The following is a 16,722-nucleotide window of genomic DNA, read 5'->3' as shown; positions in this document are numbered from 1 at the left end:
CCATGGGAAATCAGTCTTCATAGTTCTGCTGTTCACAAAATAAATTAAAGAAATGCATTTCCTAGGTATATGTTATCTGCCTGCTTTAAGCATCCAGGTGTAACATTAAGGTGTAACATTTCATTTTACTGGATTGTAAAAATAAAAAACCAAGAAACAAATGCTCGCTGGGAGTAACATGCTGCAAATGAGCAACAGCATTTACTGTTCCACAGGGCTTCCACATGAGGACAAGACTTCACAGTAGACCAAAATATGGCAGCATCAAGCATCCCTTGCCCATACAAACACTTGCCAAGATGTTAGCAGTCCTCTATTAACCTCTTTTCAGCCTCTGTAACAAGTTTAAAGACTGTCAGCTTTAAAGTCAAACCTACCTCCCAAGCAAGCCCCTCTGGGACTCAGAACTGTTTGCAGTCTCTACCACATTCTTCTAACACAGCACAAACAACCCCATTTCTACACCCTTTGTATTCAATGTGGAGGTGTCCTCCCCATAAAACTGTTTCTCCAGCTCAAACATGAGCTATCTTCACCTTCTGTGTTCACTTCTTTCCACGATAACTCTACTACCCCATCAGGTAAGACTTCTGCCATCCTGCAGCTGCTGACAAAAAGCATTTGTCACAAGTTTACTTTACTCTAAACCAAGATAAGGGACCTGAGACCATGAGAAGATGATGTTTCCCCTCCCACTCCCCCAACCACTAAATTCCCCCTGGAATAACATACATAGATCCATATATAGAATGTTCTTTTTAGACTCAAAAGAGTTCACTAACCTATCTCCTTCCTGTCCCAGAAAAATAATTTCTACATAGAGTTCTATGCAAAACCTAGCTCTTTTCAAGAGAGTACCAGGCAGTAAACACTGCATATGAAGTTTCCAGCTAAAGATTAGAATGAAGGCAACCTTTGATGTGACAAAGCTAATCCATCGTAACACATCCACAGCAGAAAATATTCTGCTACCTCCTGAAGAAGTTATACTTCTGTGTTTTGAGCACGGATGGAAAAAGCTTTAACTGGAGCAAGGTATCAGCAGGCCAAGTTGGCTGTAAGTACCTTTATGAAGTACATGTTTGCATTCCAATACATTGTACATCAATAGCTGAACGTTTGCGTTAGTGAACACTGTCTCAAATCAAAGCCAAGCGGTCAAAGTACACTCACTGATCTTTAGATGTGGGTGAGGCAGGGGCACACCTTGTGTTACAACGTGACCCTGCACTTCTCAGCTGCTGCATAAGCTATTGCTGAATAAGACACTTAAGAACAAGTCTGTTGCAGCCTTGTAACATTCTCTTTAGGAAATACCCGAAGCGGCATTATTTTTGAATGTTTGCTTTGTGTTAGTCCTGGTTTTGTACAGAAGCTAGTAATTTGTAGTCTCTGCAAAAAACCAGAAGTTTTTAATTTGCACTCTACAGCTTACTGTGACTATCTCCTAGTCCATGTTCAATATACATTTGGTTTGAGAAATACCCCACTGCAGTGATTTCAAGAAGTTGTTTAGTTCAACACTGTAAGAACAGTGTTCCTCCTTGAAATGGGGGAAGACAAGTGCATTGTGTTTAGTAGTAAGACAAGTAAACAGTGTTTAAAAAAACCCTCAAATACTGACATTCAGCAGACATTTCCGAGATCATGTCAGTAGCTTTCTGTAGTCATCCTACTACACGGCACTGAGCTTTCCTCTTTCCTGAGCTGACAGCACCTCTCCAGTAAGTACAACCAGGTCAAAACTGCACAGCTCCCTCTCCTTAACAGTCTGTGAAAACCCAGCATATAACTAGAAAATCCTTGTCACTGCAGATTGTCAAGTTTGCTATGATTTAAAGCATCATTTGCAAAAGACGACCTTAAACATACATTCTTATTTCAGGACAAATACATCAAAGTATATTTTATTGACACTCTCCAAACAGCCTGCTAGAGAGAAATTACAGTATTAAAAAAAAAATAACAAAACTGTAAAGCTTCTAACTTGCATTCAGTGTCAAACCTTGGGAGGTATAACCAGAAGCCTGGAGTAAAAATATTAAGTACATTTCCAATCCCACAGTGCATTAAATCAATAACAATAGTATTTACTCTACATTAGAAGTGTTCCCATGTTCAATTCCACATATATGTTTCTCTTCTATATAAACTTCTGATAACTTATGTACAAATAAGATGTCCAACATCTGTTCTTTAATATAAATATGTAATCTTCATGACTGAAACATTACAACGGTTTGATTTAAAGTATAGAAAACTCCATTTAATATTTTTTTCTAATGGCAGCATTTAAGAAAACCTCTTGAACCCAAATGACCTTAGAATGATAGGTATTTCTTCACCATAAAAATGCATTGCTCATTCCACATGCAAAGTATTATTGCATACATGAGTCACTTCAACTACAATAATAGAGTCTGAACAACATGTGCTGGACAGCCCATGCTAGCTGTAAGATCATATATATCAGAATAAAGCGTAAAGTACTAGTGTATTTTTAAATAAAACGTTACAAACTCAAGTATTGTCCTCACACTACTAAAACTTAAGGCAATCAAGAGTTGGGAAGCTTCAGTTTGGCATAGTTGCATTAAGGTCTTCCCATTTCCCAATTAATACATTTAATTTAACATATTAAAATTTATTTTTAGATGGCTGATGATGAATTTTTGCTATACATATTAAGACAACTCAGTGTGAAGTGATTAATCAGTAACCTAGTTAATATCCCCAATTACACTGAGCTGACCCAATTTAAGCAACAGTTTCTTCACCAGCTAAGTTTTCCGGCACGGATTTCTAAATTGGTATGAGAATAGAGAAAATATTCAATGTCTACCCTCTCAATGTAATTGATTTTATGACTTGCATCCATTCTTGGGGTATTCTAGAATTTAAGGGTTCAAAATAGATTTGACAGTCAAATAATATTCAGCTTTACAAATTATGATTATTTGCAGTAAAAATACTTTATATATAAACATACACACAGTAGGTCAAAGTCAACAGGCATTTCTTTATGGCTTTTTTCACTGAGGTACTGTTACAGCATCCAGCAACAGGATGCAAGTGTTCATAGGGTATGAAGGCCACATTCATAAGCTGTACCACCAACTCATGACAAGTGGCAACAAACTGCAAATCCAGCTTCACTGCAGGATTACAGAAAAAGTCTTCCCTTCTACACGGAGGGTCTCAGTGCAAGCTACAGAAAGCCTCAAAGGCAACTGGCATAAATGGGGAAAGTCAAAATGAAAGTGTCACTCTATTAAAAGGAGAAAACACACTCATGGCAAATTAGAATCTCACAGTCAGGCCATTTCTTAAAATTAACAGCTTAATATTCCAAGGCAGCAAGGGCGATTAGCACAGCAGCCACACAGTAAGACTCGAAATGTGTAGTTAAGCTCTTGTATCTGATCCTTAAACTAAGTGCATGCACAGACTTAGGGCGGCCAAGCTGCTATTATAATACCACACAAGGGTGAAGTGCTGCAAGCCAAGATGAACACTGTCAGAAAAGATGAGGTTGACAAGCACGTGACTTCAGTTCATGCCACAGTAGACAGAAAACCCCTGGTGACCACAAATTTTGTTCCTCAGCTGTAAAAAGCTTCTTTGTGAATGCACGTTTAGCTGCACCCTTCCCTGTTTATTTTATTTGAGGGGAAAACGCAGATGTTAAATTCCTAGTCACACTACTTCCAATCCTAGTACTCTCAGCATAAGGGAAAGAAGTTGTGTTAAGACAGTGATTGTTGCTGTGTGTATTTAATATTCCACCTTTAAATCAGAACATAATGGGGTGGGTTTTTTTTTTTTTCTTTTTTAAACAATGTGGCCATATGGCTACTCCAGCCTAGACTTCTGTTTTTATTACGCCTATGCTAAAAAAATGTGTTTCTGCAATAAATACTGCTAGAGTGAAATAGAAGTTCAAAATTTGTTCAGTTAATCGTGGCAACTAGCTCTTTCCAACCAAGGTTTTTTTTAACCCCAAACCCACTAAACAGGCTGCAGATGCTTGAGTGAGTTCCTTGTATGAGGATACAGCACAACATTTAAAACTGGGAGCTTAGCCACAATTCATACTTCAATTTATATACACTTTATGACATATCACCACTTAGATCAACAAATTCGTCATCCCTCTTGACCAAATCATCCTCATCTTCCAAGTCTTTCCAGGTGCTAGTGGGTAAAGCTGGTTTGATAGACTGTCTCTGAAGTAAAGCAAATGGAAACAAGGATGACAAACGGGCAGAATTTCTCAGCATTGGAACAGAATGTACATCTCTGGAAATAGCTTGACTATGTTCTTCATCCATTTTCACCTGCAAGCTTTGCACTTCCTCCATCAAGTCCAAAATCTTGGCAGCTGTAGCTATTGTACCACCACCATGAAGCTGGGCTTCAGGAATCCATCGTAAATACCTTTGTGCCCAGACTTTGATTTCAGGGCCATCAATGCGAGGTAACAAAAGACCATGATAGTCAACAGGTTTACTATGCCAGCTATCATAAAATTCCCTGAAGCTATTAGGAGGTTCATCTGAAGAATTTATGAACTTGCCAATTGTTTTACCCAGAATGTTTTTAATTAAATGATCTGTTTCCTCCCTGAAAAATCCTCTCTTTGTGGAAGGTTTTGTTTGTGTCAATGGCAAAGAAAATTGCCGTTGATGCTGTAAGAGGAAAGAAAAGAAAAATATACTGAGATAAATACTGATGGGACTTTAGAAAACACCTTAAGAGGAAGAAAAACGTAACGTGTATTCAGAAAAGACTTACAAGCAACAAAGTCACTTAAAAACAGCCACTGCTTTACTATATAGTCTAAAACTTACTCTTCAATGGTTAATACACCAAATACTTCACACAGCATACTTCGTATTCCCAGATACCTTCTCTGCACTGTAGCTATAGCAGTGAAGTAACACTGAACAAAGCATTCTTCTTTGGAAAGGAGAATTCTTTTCATACATTCATGTATTACAGACTTCCATGTTTAGTTTAAGCTAGCCACATAAATCAAAGTGCACTTGATTTAAAAGTTTTTATCCAGTAGTTCCTCACTGCATGCCACCACGTAATAATTCTCTGATTAATGCTGTAGATCATACTGATAGCGTCTCACTCAAGAATGCTTTGTACAGAACAGAATTTAACCAACAGGGATATTAAAATCGAAAGAGGCTACTCCAAACAAACTTTTCTTACTGAATTTGTGCTACTTTCCAGTAATGAGGTGGTCCAGCCATAATCCTCCATAGCCTAGACAGTTTTTGTTGTTGTTGGTCCCCCTCCCCCTCCAAGTGCCAGCACACACCACAATTAGACAAAATTAGGGAGGCAATTATAAACCTGCTATGTATTTCAGTTAGGCACTCTGTGGAACAACAAAATAAACTCACTTCAAACATGTCAATGCAACTCACCTGAATGTTGTCTCATGAGTTATCACTACACTTGCACAAAGATATGAAGAAAAACCCCTAAGTTCACAGCTACACACAGTAACTGTAAAACAGTGATTTATAACTGAGGTGGGTGCAAAGATCCCTCCTAAGATCCAGGTGAGTCTGGGGTGTACATTATTTTGTCAATTAAAAAACTGCACCATTCTTCCACTGTGAGTGCATTTAAGTATGAGTTGTGCAAAATATTTTTATCATTAAAAAAACAACACAAAAACTCATTAAGGAGCACATATCTTACTTTGAATCGTGCAGTTTTCCGTTGACTTTTGTCTGGTTTTGGTTTCTCTGCATAAAGAGGGTTGTTCAGGAAAGCCTGGGCCTTGGGGTCAAACTGCACAGACCAGTCCCACACAGTAAGAAATCTGAAAGGACCGCTTTGTGTCTTGAGGCTTTCACCACTCTGTCAAAACAAACAGGTCACAATTAATACTGCTAGAAAGGAATTTTGACCAAGTCAAGGTGAACTTAAGAAACCGGCTTTTCACAGAAGAGGCCACAGAGTTGCAACAACACTCAGGATTTCTATGTATTCAATAGCTGAACAACACTAATAGATGCAAGTGAAGACAGACACAAAGGCTATCTGTATATAATTCTCTGTAACTTCAGACAGTATTTCATTCCAACCATGCAATTAGACAGCACCAAGAATGCATTTCACAGTTGAAAATAAGATTAAATAACCTAAGGAAAAAAATAAAAGTTTTGAAAATCGGGCAGGAGACAGACACTGAGTTCTTCAAACACAGGGGTGGCAAGTTAGGATTGTGGAATAAATCTCTTCAAACTTCAAAAGTTAACTGCAGTTATGCAGTGCTACCAGTTTAAATTTTATGATCAATGCTTTATTTATACACAAGATAGTGATCTTCACTTTTTTTTTTTTTGAGTCTCTGTCCAGCCTTGCAGAGGATACTCCCATTGCTTCCAGCTTCTTAGGCCAGAGAAAAGCATGAACCAAATGTAAATCAACATTCAGGAAATGCTGATTTTGGAATACAACAGAATATACTGTACAAGAATTCTGCAGATAACTTATTCTGCAGGACAGCAGGATATTCCTCTTAGGTTAAGGAGCTTCGCTTTCATTGAAGAACAATGAACATGAACCTATAGGTACACATTAGAATTAATATATTCCTGAGTTATTTTCCTCTTGTCATCATAAACTAAGTCCTGAACTTGACTCCTTGCACCGAAAGTTGCACTCATTCACCCTTCAAGGCACCACCCTTCAAATAAGTATGGAAAAACATACTGCTAGGGTTTTTGGGGTTTTTTTGAGTGTTGCTTGCTTGTTGATCAAACCCATTCTCCAACACATTGCATCCACAAAATAACAAACCCTTACCATATTAGTGTCTTTTTGATGTTGTGAGTTGAAGAAGAAAGTGCTAAAAATAGGCACATAGAGGCTGTCTGACAAGACAGTTAAGTAAGTTTCTGTGAACTCAAATGCTGGAGGATACTGTTGTACCAACTGCCAAACACAATTTAGCAGGAGCAGAAAAACAGGAGCCTAAGTAAAGAAAATACTGCATCAGTTTCAGAAAAAAAAATACATTCTACCATGCAGACTATTTATTTTATAGTATTTAGTGTCTCCAAATACAAATCTTAAGGAAAGCAATCTGGTTAACTACAGAAGTGCTGCATATAACTTTGCTGAACTCTGAAGGAAGTATCGTCTGGGCCAGCTGTTTACAGAAGAGATAAACACTTTCTAACCTGAATTTGCACACATTGACTTGCTACAAAAATTGCTGGTATGCAGCCTTTTAAAGGTGGCAAAGCAAAACTAGTTTATAGCAATTCTTGGTCAGAACTAGTCAGTTTACACTTATGATTTCCATCCTGTATGGCAATCTGATCTATTACCGAAATATAAATAAAAGGAGAGGCAAGATTGCAACGTCTAGCAAGACCATATAAAGTTAAACTCTAGATGTGGCAAGAATAGGCAATTCACTTGAGTTATTTTTATGGACACTACTACCATTTAATAGAGTTTAAAAGGATGCGAGATATATGTCTTTCAAAATACCCTAAGACTAAACAGGAAATTTTACATTTCTTCTCTTTAGTTATAAAGACATTGCTGAATTCTAAACAGCAAAAATAGTGACACTATACAAAACATCAACCCATAAAACAAAACACAGAATTAAAGATCCTAAGAGTAACTGGAACTTCTGGACTGACATCTAAATCCCTCCTTATGCAGAGTAAACTTTTAAATAGTAAAGAAAGCAGTAAGAAAATCATACCTCTTCTTTGTCACTTTTATGTAAGTGGTTACAACGATCCAAAAAGCCATGTCCTCCAATTACCCACTCCTTCTGAATAAGGCTCTGAAACCCTGACTTTGTTCTGCTGTATGAATCCATCATCACTTGAACCAGACTAGAGATTACACAGCACAGATCAGTAGCACTCTCTTCTATAGAACAGAACAGAACCCACATTGTCTACTAAGGCATTCCTAAAACTTTGGGTAAGAAACAAAGTATTGCTAGCTTCACATAAACAAAATTGTATTTCAAGATCAGAGAAGCACATAATTTCTTTCTAGGGTTATTTCATCAGAGAAAACTTAATCCACATTTCCAATACTTCCCTTTGTAACAATGTAAGGTTTATTGTACACTTATACTAGGATAATATTTTGATAATAAAACCTGCAAAAACCAAGCTTTTACTGTGGTAACTTTGATGCCTATGCCCTTCAGTCTCCCGCAATGCACATACTGCCCCCCTTCTGCCCTATGCTACCAGGCCAGCTATCTGCCCTTACCCTTCCTATCCTGTATGCATTTTTTCACAAGGTGTGAAATTGCCTCCTCGTGCAACATGCATTCTTCACCCTTAGGTGCCTTCTAGAAATGTCTGTTCCCCATGCTAGGTCTCTCAAATGGCAGTGTGGAAAAAAAACAACTAAACTACTAATCCAAAAGCAGCTTAATGGTTAACATTGAGTTTGGTTTTCCATGTGATGACTCTACTCAATCCAGGAAAACAAACTGCTCAAGATGTGTACAATAAGCATATTCTTTCACGTATTTTTTAGAGACTACATAGTATTCAGTGTGTATCTAGAACACAAAAACATCCTTTTAGAAAGTTTTCATACTCCAAGTTCTTTGTGTAGCTGTTCCCCCACTCCCTTCAAGTACAGCAAAAAGTCTAGGAGACCTTTAATAAAGTAAGTTAGGAAACAGGAATGCATAAACAAAAGGTAGCATGAGTCTCCTGTCAATTTATCGGCAGCTTTCTCATTCACAACATATTACTCTTAGCCTGGAACTATGGTTACCATGGGTTTTTTTTTTTTAACTACAGGAAGCATTTCCAGGAATGCGAGAGATTTGGGTGTCTGGTACTTTGAGTAGTCTATGGATTTTACCAGCCTCCACTATGATGTAAATTTACAGCTTAAGCTATATATAAAGGAATTCAAAAGAAATTTTTAAAAATACATAGGATAATCTCATTAAATTCTTACCTATAAGGAGAACGTTTGTATGCTGTCTTTCCAAACACTCAGCAACTTCTATTGCTTTCTTCAAGACTCGCCTGTTGTGATACAGGAAAAGATAAGTGAACATTTTCATAGCATTTTTACAATTAAGTTTCTTACATTACTTTCCCCTAAAAGGGCTTAAAATATCATACTACTGAAACTTGATTAGTCCTTTAAAACAACAAAACCCATGCTCAACTTGTGTAAATGAATAACTGTTTAGCCTCAAGAGCAAACTTTCAAGAGGTATCTTTATTTGGCCATCGGTCATGCATTTCCAGTTGTTATCTTTGTACATTTGTAATACAGTACTTTATTCTGGATCAATAGCAGCCATCACAAACACACACACAAGTGTTACAATTGCTAAGAGCCAGATCTTTATCCTGGGAAGAGTCAACATCACCACACTTAGGTTACAAACTACTACATACTACATTTCTCCCCTAATCTGGTTTTAAGAGGCAGAGGGAAGAATCAACAATCAGATTTTGTAAACATGCAGACAAAATTTATTCAGAGGCTATCATTACACGAGGAAGACTGAGTGGAATTAAAGATCACATAAAACCAGATGTAACACTGTTGGTTTCTAGACTTAACTCTTCATAAAATTGGTTATTTTCATCAAAAGTTTGCACACAAATTAGGATTCTTGCAACTTCTTAGGTCACTAATAGAAGCTGACGGTTTATTTCTTAAGTGTGGGGTTGTCAGATTCTTTGTCCTAGCATCTGGAATAGCTGAGAAGGCATTCCTACTAACTGCAAGTGCCAAGAACAGGCTGATCCAGGAAGCAACTGGATCCAAGTATGGAAATGACCAGTCTCAGAACAACATAAGGATAGGAACTTGGGCTGGCATTTACTTTAAAATACTTGATCTCGCTTATGTCAATGCATTTCTGAACACATGATCTCCACTAGAACCTCTCATTCAACATACATGTAAATTCTGGATTAAGGAATGAATAACTATCAATATCTACTGATTGTTATTAAGACTAAAAAGAACTGAAGCTGACTGCAGAAGCACTTCATGGTAACAAGCAGATCACAGAATAAACTGGCAGACAACAGAGCTAGCACAAAGTAACACTGAAAACAAATAAAACCCCTCAATATTCCACTATAACAAGCCTTAAGTTAGTCAACACCATTCCAACACTTACTCACTGTGGACTGCTGAGAGAAGAAAAAAGAACTTGAGGAACAATCAGGAGAGGAAGGGGACAAAACTGAGAACAACTGTCATTTTATAAATCTTTGGTGGGCTAACATCTTGAATACTGCAGTTCATCCCGTCCTAAAGGATATTACAGAAGTAGAGAGTACAGACAAGAACGGCAAGGCTAGTCAGAGACACGGAATAGGTTTCATGCAAGAAACAAACAGGATTCTTCAGTTTGGAAAGAAGGTGACTAAGTGCAGGAGGGAAATTACTGGATCTATAGTTTTAATAGGTTTGCTGGAAGAGTTGCAACTGGAATGATCTGCTGCTTCTCACATCCTTTAATGTGGGAGGCTTAACAGAAGCCTGCACTGTAAAAATACTGTCTCAAGTTGTAGAAATAAGACATATAAATTGGACCATAAGTCTGTCTTAACTTTCTTTCCTACTGGAGGTGAAGAATGTCGTCATATTTCAAGAAACTAGCTACAAAACCCACTACAAATGCATTTAACAACAACTTGAAACCCAGAAAGTTACAGATATAGCAAACCTGATTATCTCTAGCCAGTTTGTGCTCTCCAGTAATGAAAACCATTTCACATCAGTTGCCCAGAAGTCTGTACTGTTATCTGGAAAAAAAAAACCCAAAACCAAAAATTGGTTTGTTCACATATATGTAGTGCTAACAGCCATCCATTTTATTACTCTTCAGTTATGAAATGTTATAAAACAACCAATACCAAGAATCAGTAAATCCTAATCACTGTTAAGTCAACACCCTATAACTAAATGACGAAGTGAAATAGTCCTACAAGCACTAGTAAAGTTTTATAGCACTATGGGCTTTTAGAAAAAGTATGCTATAGGTCATAGCAACCAAACCAAGTAAATAAATCTGTTGACAAAATGGGAAAGGAAAAGAAGTTTAATCAGAGGGGATGGTTCTTTCAAGTTCCACTTGCCTTGACTCTAGAACATGATCTACGTAGAGCTTATCATAAGGAGAATGGATTTTGAAAGTTATTACCATTAGAGCCAGAAAGACAAATGGGTTTTAGAAGGATTTTACACAAATTTATGGAATGTAAGACTACCTGCAAGAGGTTTTAAACAGTTTTCATTGCAAGTGAAGAGGCATTAAAATAACATCAAAAAGGGAATTGCCAATGTAAATTGGAAGGTCAAGTACAATGCCACAAAATCATTAAATGCTTATGAACTTCTCTAGGATTTCTGTAGCTTTTTGAATGAAACCTGAATCTCTATTGCTTTTATTTCTATCAAAGGCAGTATTCAGAAACTGGAAAGCTCCCACAAGCTGATATGGTGTCACCATTTAAGGATGGACGAGTGCTTGAAGCAGGTGGTAGAAGCTCTCTGTTAACCCCATCCTTTCCCAGAAGGGGAAGGAGAGGAAAAAAAGGGAGAGACACTTACGGGTTGGAAACTTAAAGCAAACTTTAATAAAACAGTAACAGTGAAAAGAGTATAAATAATATTAAAACTAGTACTACTAATAATAGAAATAGAAATGTACAAACCCGATATTGCTCTTCCCAATGATGACCGCAGGACCACATGCCACGCTGCGGCAGCTTGCAGTGCTGGAACTGGGTTCCACAGCAGGCAGGAACCGGATTGAGGGGTGCATGGGTCAGGGTCGGCGGCAGGAGGGTGAGCAGAGTCCCACCAGGATGCCAGCCATAAAGGAAGGAGTGCTGACCCCCGTGATCCCTGAGCTTTATACCGAGTATTCCCATGGGTGGGATGGAATACTGCACTGGTCAGGCCTGGGTCACTGGTCCCCTCTGCAGCTTCCTGGAGGTGCAACCCCTCCTCCGCCTTCCCCCCAGGAGGAGCCCAGCGGAGCCCAAGAGAGCCCGCAGGGAACAAGCACCCACCCGTGGGCCTTTCTGCTTAACAATCCTGCTCCTGCTCCAGCAACAGCTATGGACATGAACCGCCATCAACTTGTAGAGCAGGCACTGCCTGAAACCTGTAGTCAGCTTCAGACAGGGCAGTTACTAAGAAAACTTAACTGAAGAAAAAAAAAAAATCAACTGAAAGCAGAAATAGTACTGTTTCAGCCAAACCAGGACATATGATCATTTAAAACCAGAATAGATTACTTTTCCTGCATAAGACACAAACTTTGAAGCCCAAGGTCTACTATTAAGAAACAACTGAGATACACCACACTTCCGTCCTTCCCTACCCTCCCCTGATAGCTTCAGTTCTGCATGTTTCTGTATAACTTTTCACCTCCCAAAGTCTCTCCACATGCTTCCCATGTTTAATTCCAACAGATACTCACTTCTGTCTTGTTTTCTGCAGCTTGCATCTATGATTCTCAAGTGCACAGGCATATACTTATTTTGTTCCTGCAGCTGTTCTGCCTCCATGCCTGCTCATGCTCCTCACTTGGTTCATTACACATTTAAAAGAAAAAAAAAAAAAAAAAAAAATCTTTCTTTGCCTGATTCATTTCACCCAGGCCATAGAAACTAGTTCTCCACAAAAGCGACAGAATGCATCTTCAAAGCTCCCTAGTCAGGTCTGTTCACATTAGATGCAGTTTTCTCCAATCTTTTCCGATTAACATCTTCAAATTCACTTCCAACCTTTAAGTATGATACCCTTTAAAGTACACACATTACAGTACTTCAAGTAAGACACCTTTTACTCCCCAGTTCAGCCTCTTTCCATCCAAGTTTTAGAATATTCCCTTGCACCTGAATCTCATGTTCCATTTAGCCTGCCATCACTATTTGAAAAACCTCTGTCCATTCTGAATCAAGGCAAAATTATAGTACCAATTTCTAGTCCTCCAAAACCACCCAAAGGACATGATACCAAGGAAAAGAGATTTCTGTCTTTTTTCCTGCAAAAATAATGGGCTTTCATCTATAGTGTTAACATTTATATTCCATACTGAAGTTTTCTATACTGTCCATAATGCAAGAGAATGACAGAAGAGGTTTAATCCCAGAAGTTGAGCAGCCACATTAAGTGTGGCTGGCTGTTTTGTTCAGTCATGCTCAACACAGACTCAACCACTTGTATGCAGGCCTCTACAAACAATTGCTTGGTCTGGCAGTTCTCCCACAGCCAAAGTCATCTCCAAGTCAAAACAGGAACTTCTTTTTAAAGGCACAACAAAACACTTGCAGCTTGTTTTAACCCCTTAAGGTATTTTGCTTAATAACATCACAATAGACAGCAAGCTTTACCCTCCTCCCTGTCTTCTAGGAGAATGAAGAAATACTCCACTAGGATTTGAGAACTTAAATGTTCAAAGTCTCATTTAAGGTACATAGGCAAATGGCATACACTGAGACTTGTGAGCAGTCTAGCAAAACCAGCATCTGTCGTTTCAAGTAAGAGGAACAATTTAAGAGGATCCAAACTGCTCCCATCAAAATCCTCTTTCAAGTAGCTAACCTACTACTGTGTTTTCTGCTGTGTATGATGAGGATTTTTATAATTGAACCTTCAGTTTGGGATTGTGTTCAGGAAATTCAAGTTACACTGGAAGTTTACAGAATCATAGAATGGTTTGGCTGGAAGGGACCTTAAAGACCATCCAGTTCCAACCCCTCTGCCATGGGCAGGGACACCTTCCACTAGACCAGGCTGCTCAAAGCCTCATCCAGCCTGGCCTCGAACACTTCCAGGGATGGGGTGTTCAATTCCAATGGACCACAGAAGATTGAAAAATCTCTCCCATAAGTTTCAATCCAGCTAGTGTATCCAACTAACATTAAACTCCATAGTCTCTCTCTTTAAAAAGGTTATTTTCAGATACTGTGACTGCTTCGCAAGAGGTAGTCAGTCTAAGAACTACAAACCTCCATTAACATGCTGTCCTGGTTTTGATTAAAACAGAACCAATTCTCCTTTCAGTACGTTTTCCTTCACTTAAGTTTCTTCTAAGTACCTGTACTTCCTGAAGCCGACTCTACATGTTTTTCAGACTGTGTCTGCTTTTAGAATTGATAACACTCGATGTTTACAGTTGTTACCAAGGTAATGGTAGGATTAGTATGCAGAAAGGCCCATGTTTGTGCTTATTCCTATAGGAACCAAGGTCACTGCTGGCTGTCTAACAGTTCATAAGTGAAAAGGTTTAACAGGGTCACACCTGCAGGAAGGAGCAGATGGGACAGGTGATGAAAAACTGACCAATGAAGTACTCCATCCCATTCACATCATACTTAGTATAAAGCTAAGGGATAACAAGGCTCAGCTCTTTCTCTTTCACAGCTGGTATCCCTGTGGGACGCTGCTCGTTATCAGGCCTCTGATCCCAATCCATGTACTCCTAAATCGAGTTCCCATCTGCTGCAGAGTCCAGTCTGGGATATCCTGGTGCCCGCCCTGCTGTGGCAGCAGTGAGAGCCACTGCAGCACACAATTCCATGATCATCATTGGGAAGCTCAATATTGGGTTTGTATATTTTTATTTCCATTATTATTATTAATAGTATTATACTCTGTTTGTCATTGTTATTGTTTTATTAAAGTTGTTTTAATTTTCTAACTCATAAACATATCTCCCTTTTCTCCTTCCTTTCCTCTTCTGGGGAAGTAAGGGGTTAACAGAGAGCATCTGTCATCCACTTAATTGCCAGCCCAGCCTTAAACGGTGACACATGCCAGTAATAAGCACAGTCTTCAGTTACATATTTAAAAAACTGCTTTTAACCACTGTCAAAACCAAGACACCAATCAAGACAAAGACTGCATTCATGAGATATAAAACAGTATTGGTATGCTTTGCATCTCTGTCACTTCAGAGACAAAAGACTACTTTAAGGTTTGACTTACCTATCAAAAACAGCTGTTTAAATCTTGTGTATGCAGTCTGGATATCTTGCAGAGACGGAAGGCTGCTTGACAAGTCATCTGTCTTCAGGAGTTCATAGGGAGGTTTGCTAATTGTCTTATAGATTCTAAATTAAATTATCAAGAGATTAAACCCTTCTGCTTCACAAGTCAAATAATGCACCAACTATTATCATTGAAGTCAAAGTTAATATGCATGGTTTGGGAAACAGCTGTAATACCAGAAGACAAACACCTTGGAAAGCTAATGGCCTCCATGCATTTTTAATTACTGGCTGGAAGCTTGTGTACAAGCTTATGACAAGTTTTGCTGCTCTTAACTGTTACACCGATAAAGTCATATTTGTGCATATTTGTGCAGTTACGAATATACAAGCATTACTTGGTTTTTACTATTGATTCTTTAGTATTGTCTTCACTAGAGACACCAAAATTATTTTTCTAGCAGGCTATTTAGAGCTGAATCCAGAAAGAAAAGATAGATAGAAACACTCAAACCTCCCAGCAGACACTTAGAATTTTTCTTGACTTTTACCAACCAGATTACATTATGATACCTAGCTGCCAGGTCTATTAATGAAACACAAGGTAAAAGAAAGAAGAAACAATTTGGACTCAAACAAGACAGTATACCTGCCTTGTACTTCCCTACGTATCTACTAATTTCTTCCCTAGGAGGAGAGGCAAAAAAAATACCAGGCTAGATGAAGCTTTGGTTTGGACCCAGAATATCATCTTTCATTCAGGCTCCAGAGCTCAGATGAACATCAGCTTAGTAAATACCTCTGTTGTCATGCTGGCTTTTTATTGTCAAGATTTGGGAAAAGCTGCTCTAGTTCATACTTCAGAAGTGAAGCCTTGCGGGCACTTGCCCACACAGGACAGAGTACTTTGTTTCCTGTATGTTGTAGCACAGATGCTGCTTTAAGTGAGAACTACAGGTGTACACATCAGAAATCCGGGTTACTAGACCTACTGGAAGATGCATTGAGGGAAGAGAATTGAGGGAGAACAATAATTTGTCAATTACGATACTTCTTGCGAATTGAAGCAAACAGTTTGTCCTAGAAGATCTTGCTCTGGACAGCTTTTTCAATAAAAGCAGCTGTTAATTGTAAACATCTGCTGTGTGCTTGAGTTCAGACTACTACTACAATAGCATGTTTATGCACCCTTATGGACAATTTGTAGATACATTTTTAAATATTAGTGGTTAACCACCAATATTCCATAGCAAAGAAAACCACCAATACTGCCCCAAGTTCAGATGGCCCCAGACAAGGGATGATAACATCAGCTGATACCTTGTTACAGCTTACTGCTAGTTTTACTTACTTTCACATCATGAAATAGCATTAAAAAGAGTTCTAAGTCATGTAAACTTCCCCATTTCAGGGGAGAAACATGAGAATCTGCAGGAAGGGTCAAAAGCCTTTCTCATGCAAGTATAATTAATTTTATAAACAGAGGTTTTAAGAGCCTAATCAAGCTATTTTCTGTTAGTTCTGTGGGATTAACAGGTTCTCCATCTGAGGAGAAGGGATCTAGCAGGGAAGCAGTACAAACTGTACATGCTAGCCTGATCTAATAGCTTGCTGCTAAGAGGGAAGTTCTCTCCAGGACACCCAACAGGTTAAAAAAAAGCCAGAAAATAAGAGCAACAAGTCATTGTGATAACTCAGCCAGGCAGCTGTGCTCTTT

At 38.5% G+C, this 16,722-nt stretch overlaps 1 protein-coding gene across 1 annotated transcript in view; it reads right to left on the bottom strand.

Annotated features, from left to right (window-relative positions):
* Positions 1 to 3,992: 3,992 nt before the first annotated feature.
* Positions 3,993 to 16,722, bottom strand: part of MTMR12 (myotubularin related protein 12) — a gene marked incomplete at its 5' end in the record, with an annotated part of 13,474 nt that continues 744 nt past the window's right edge. The window contains 7 exons of the mRNA XM_009701123.1: positions 3,993 to 4,688; positions 5,722 to 5,883; positions 6,835 to 7,002; positions 7,751 to 7,923; positions 8,986 to 9,056; positions 10,727 to 10,805; positions 15,004 to 15,128. Coding sequence (XP_009699425.1) covers positions 4,113 to 4,688; positions 5,722 to 5,883; positions 6,835 to 7,002; positions 7,751 to 7,923; positions 8,986 to 9,056; positions 10,727 to 10,805; positions 15,004 to 15,128 — 1,354 coding nt within the window. The remainder of the gene's footprint in view (positions 4,689 to 5,721; positions 5,884 to 6,834; positions 7,003 to 7,750; positions 7,924 to 8,985; positions 9,057 to 10,726; positions 10,806 to 15,003; positions 15,129 to 16,722) is intronic.

The sequence above is a fragment of the Cariama cristata genome, unplaced genomic scaffold, assembly GCF_000690535.1.
Source record: "Cariama cristata isolate BGI_N322 unplaced genomic scaffold, ASM69053v1 scaffold7275, whole genome shotgun sequence".
Lineage (NCBI taxonomy): Eukaryota > Metazoa > Chordata > Aves > Cariamiformes > Cariamidae > Cariama > Cariama cristata.
This window is presented reverse-complemented; position numbering and strand designations above follow the sequence as displayed.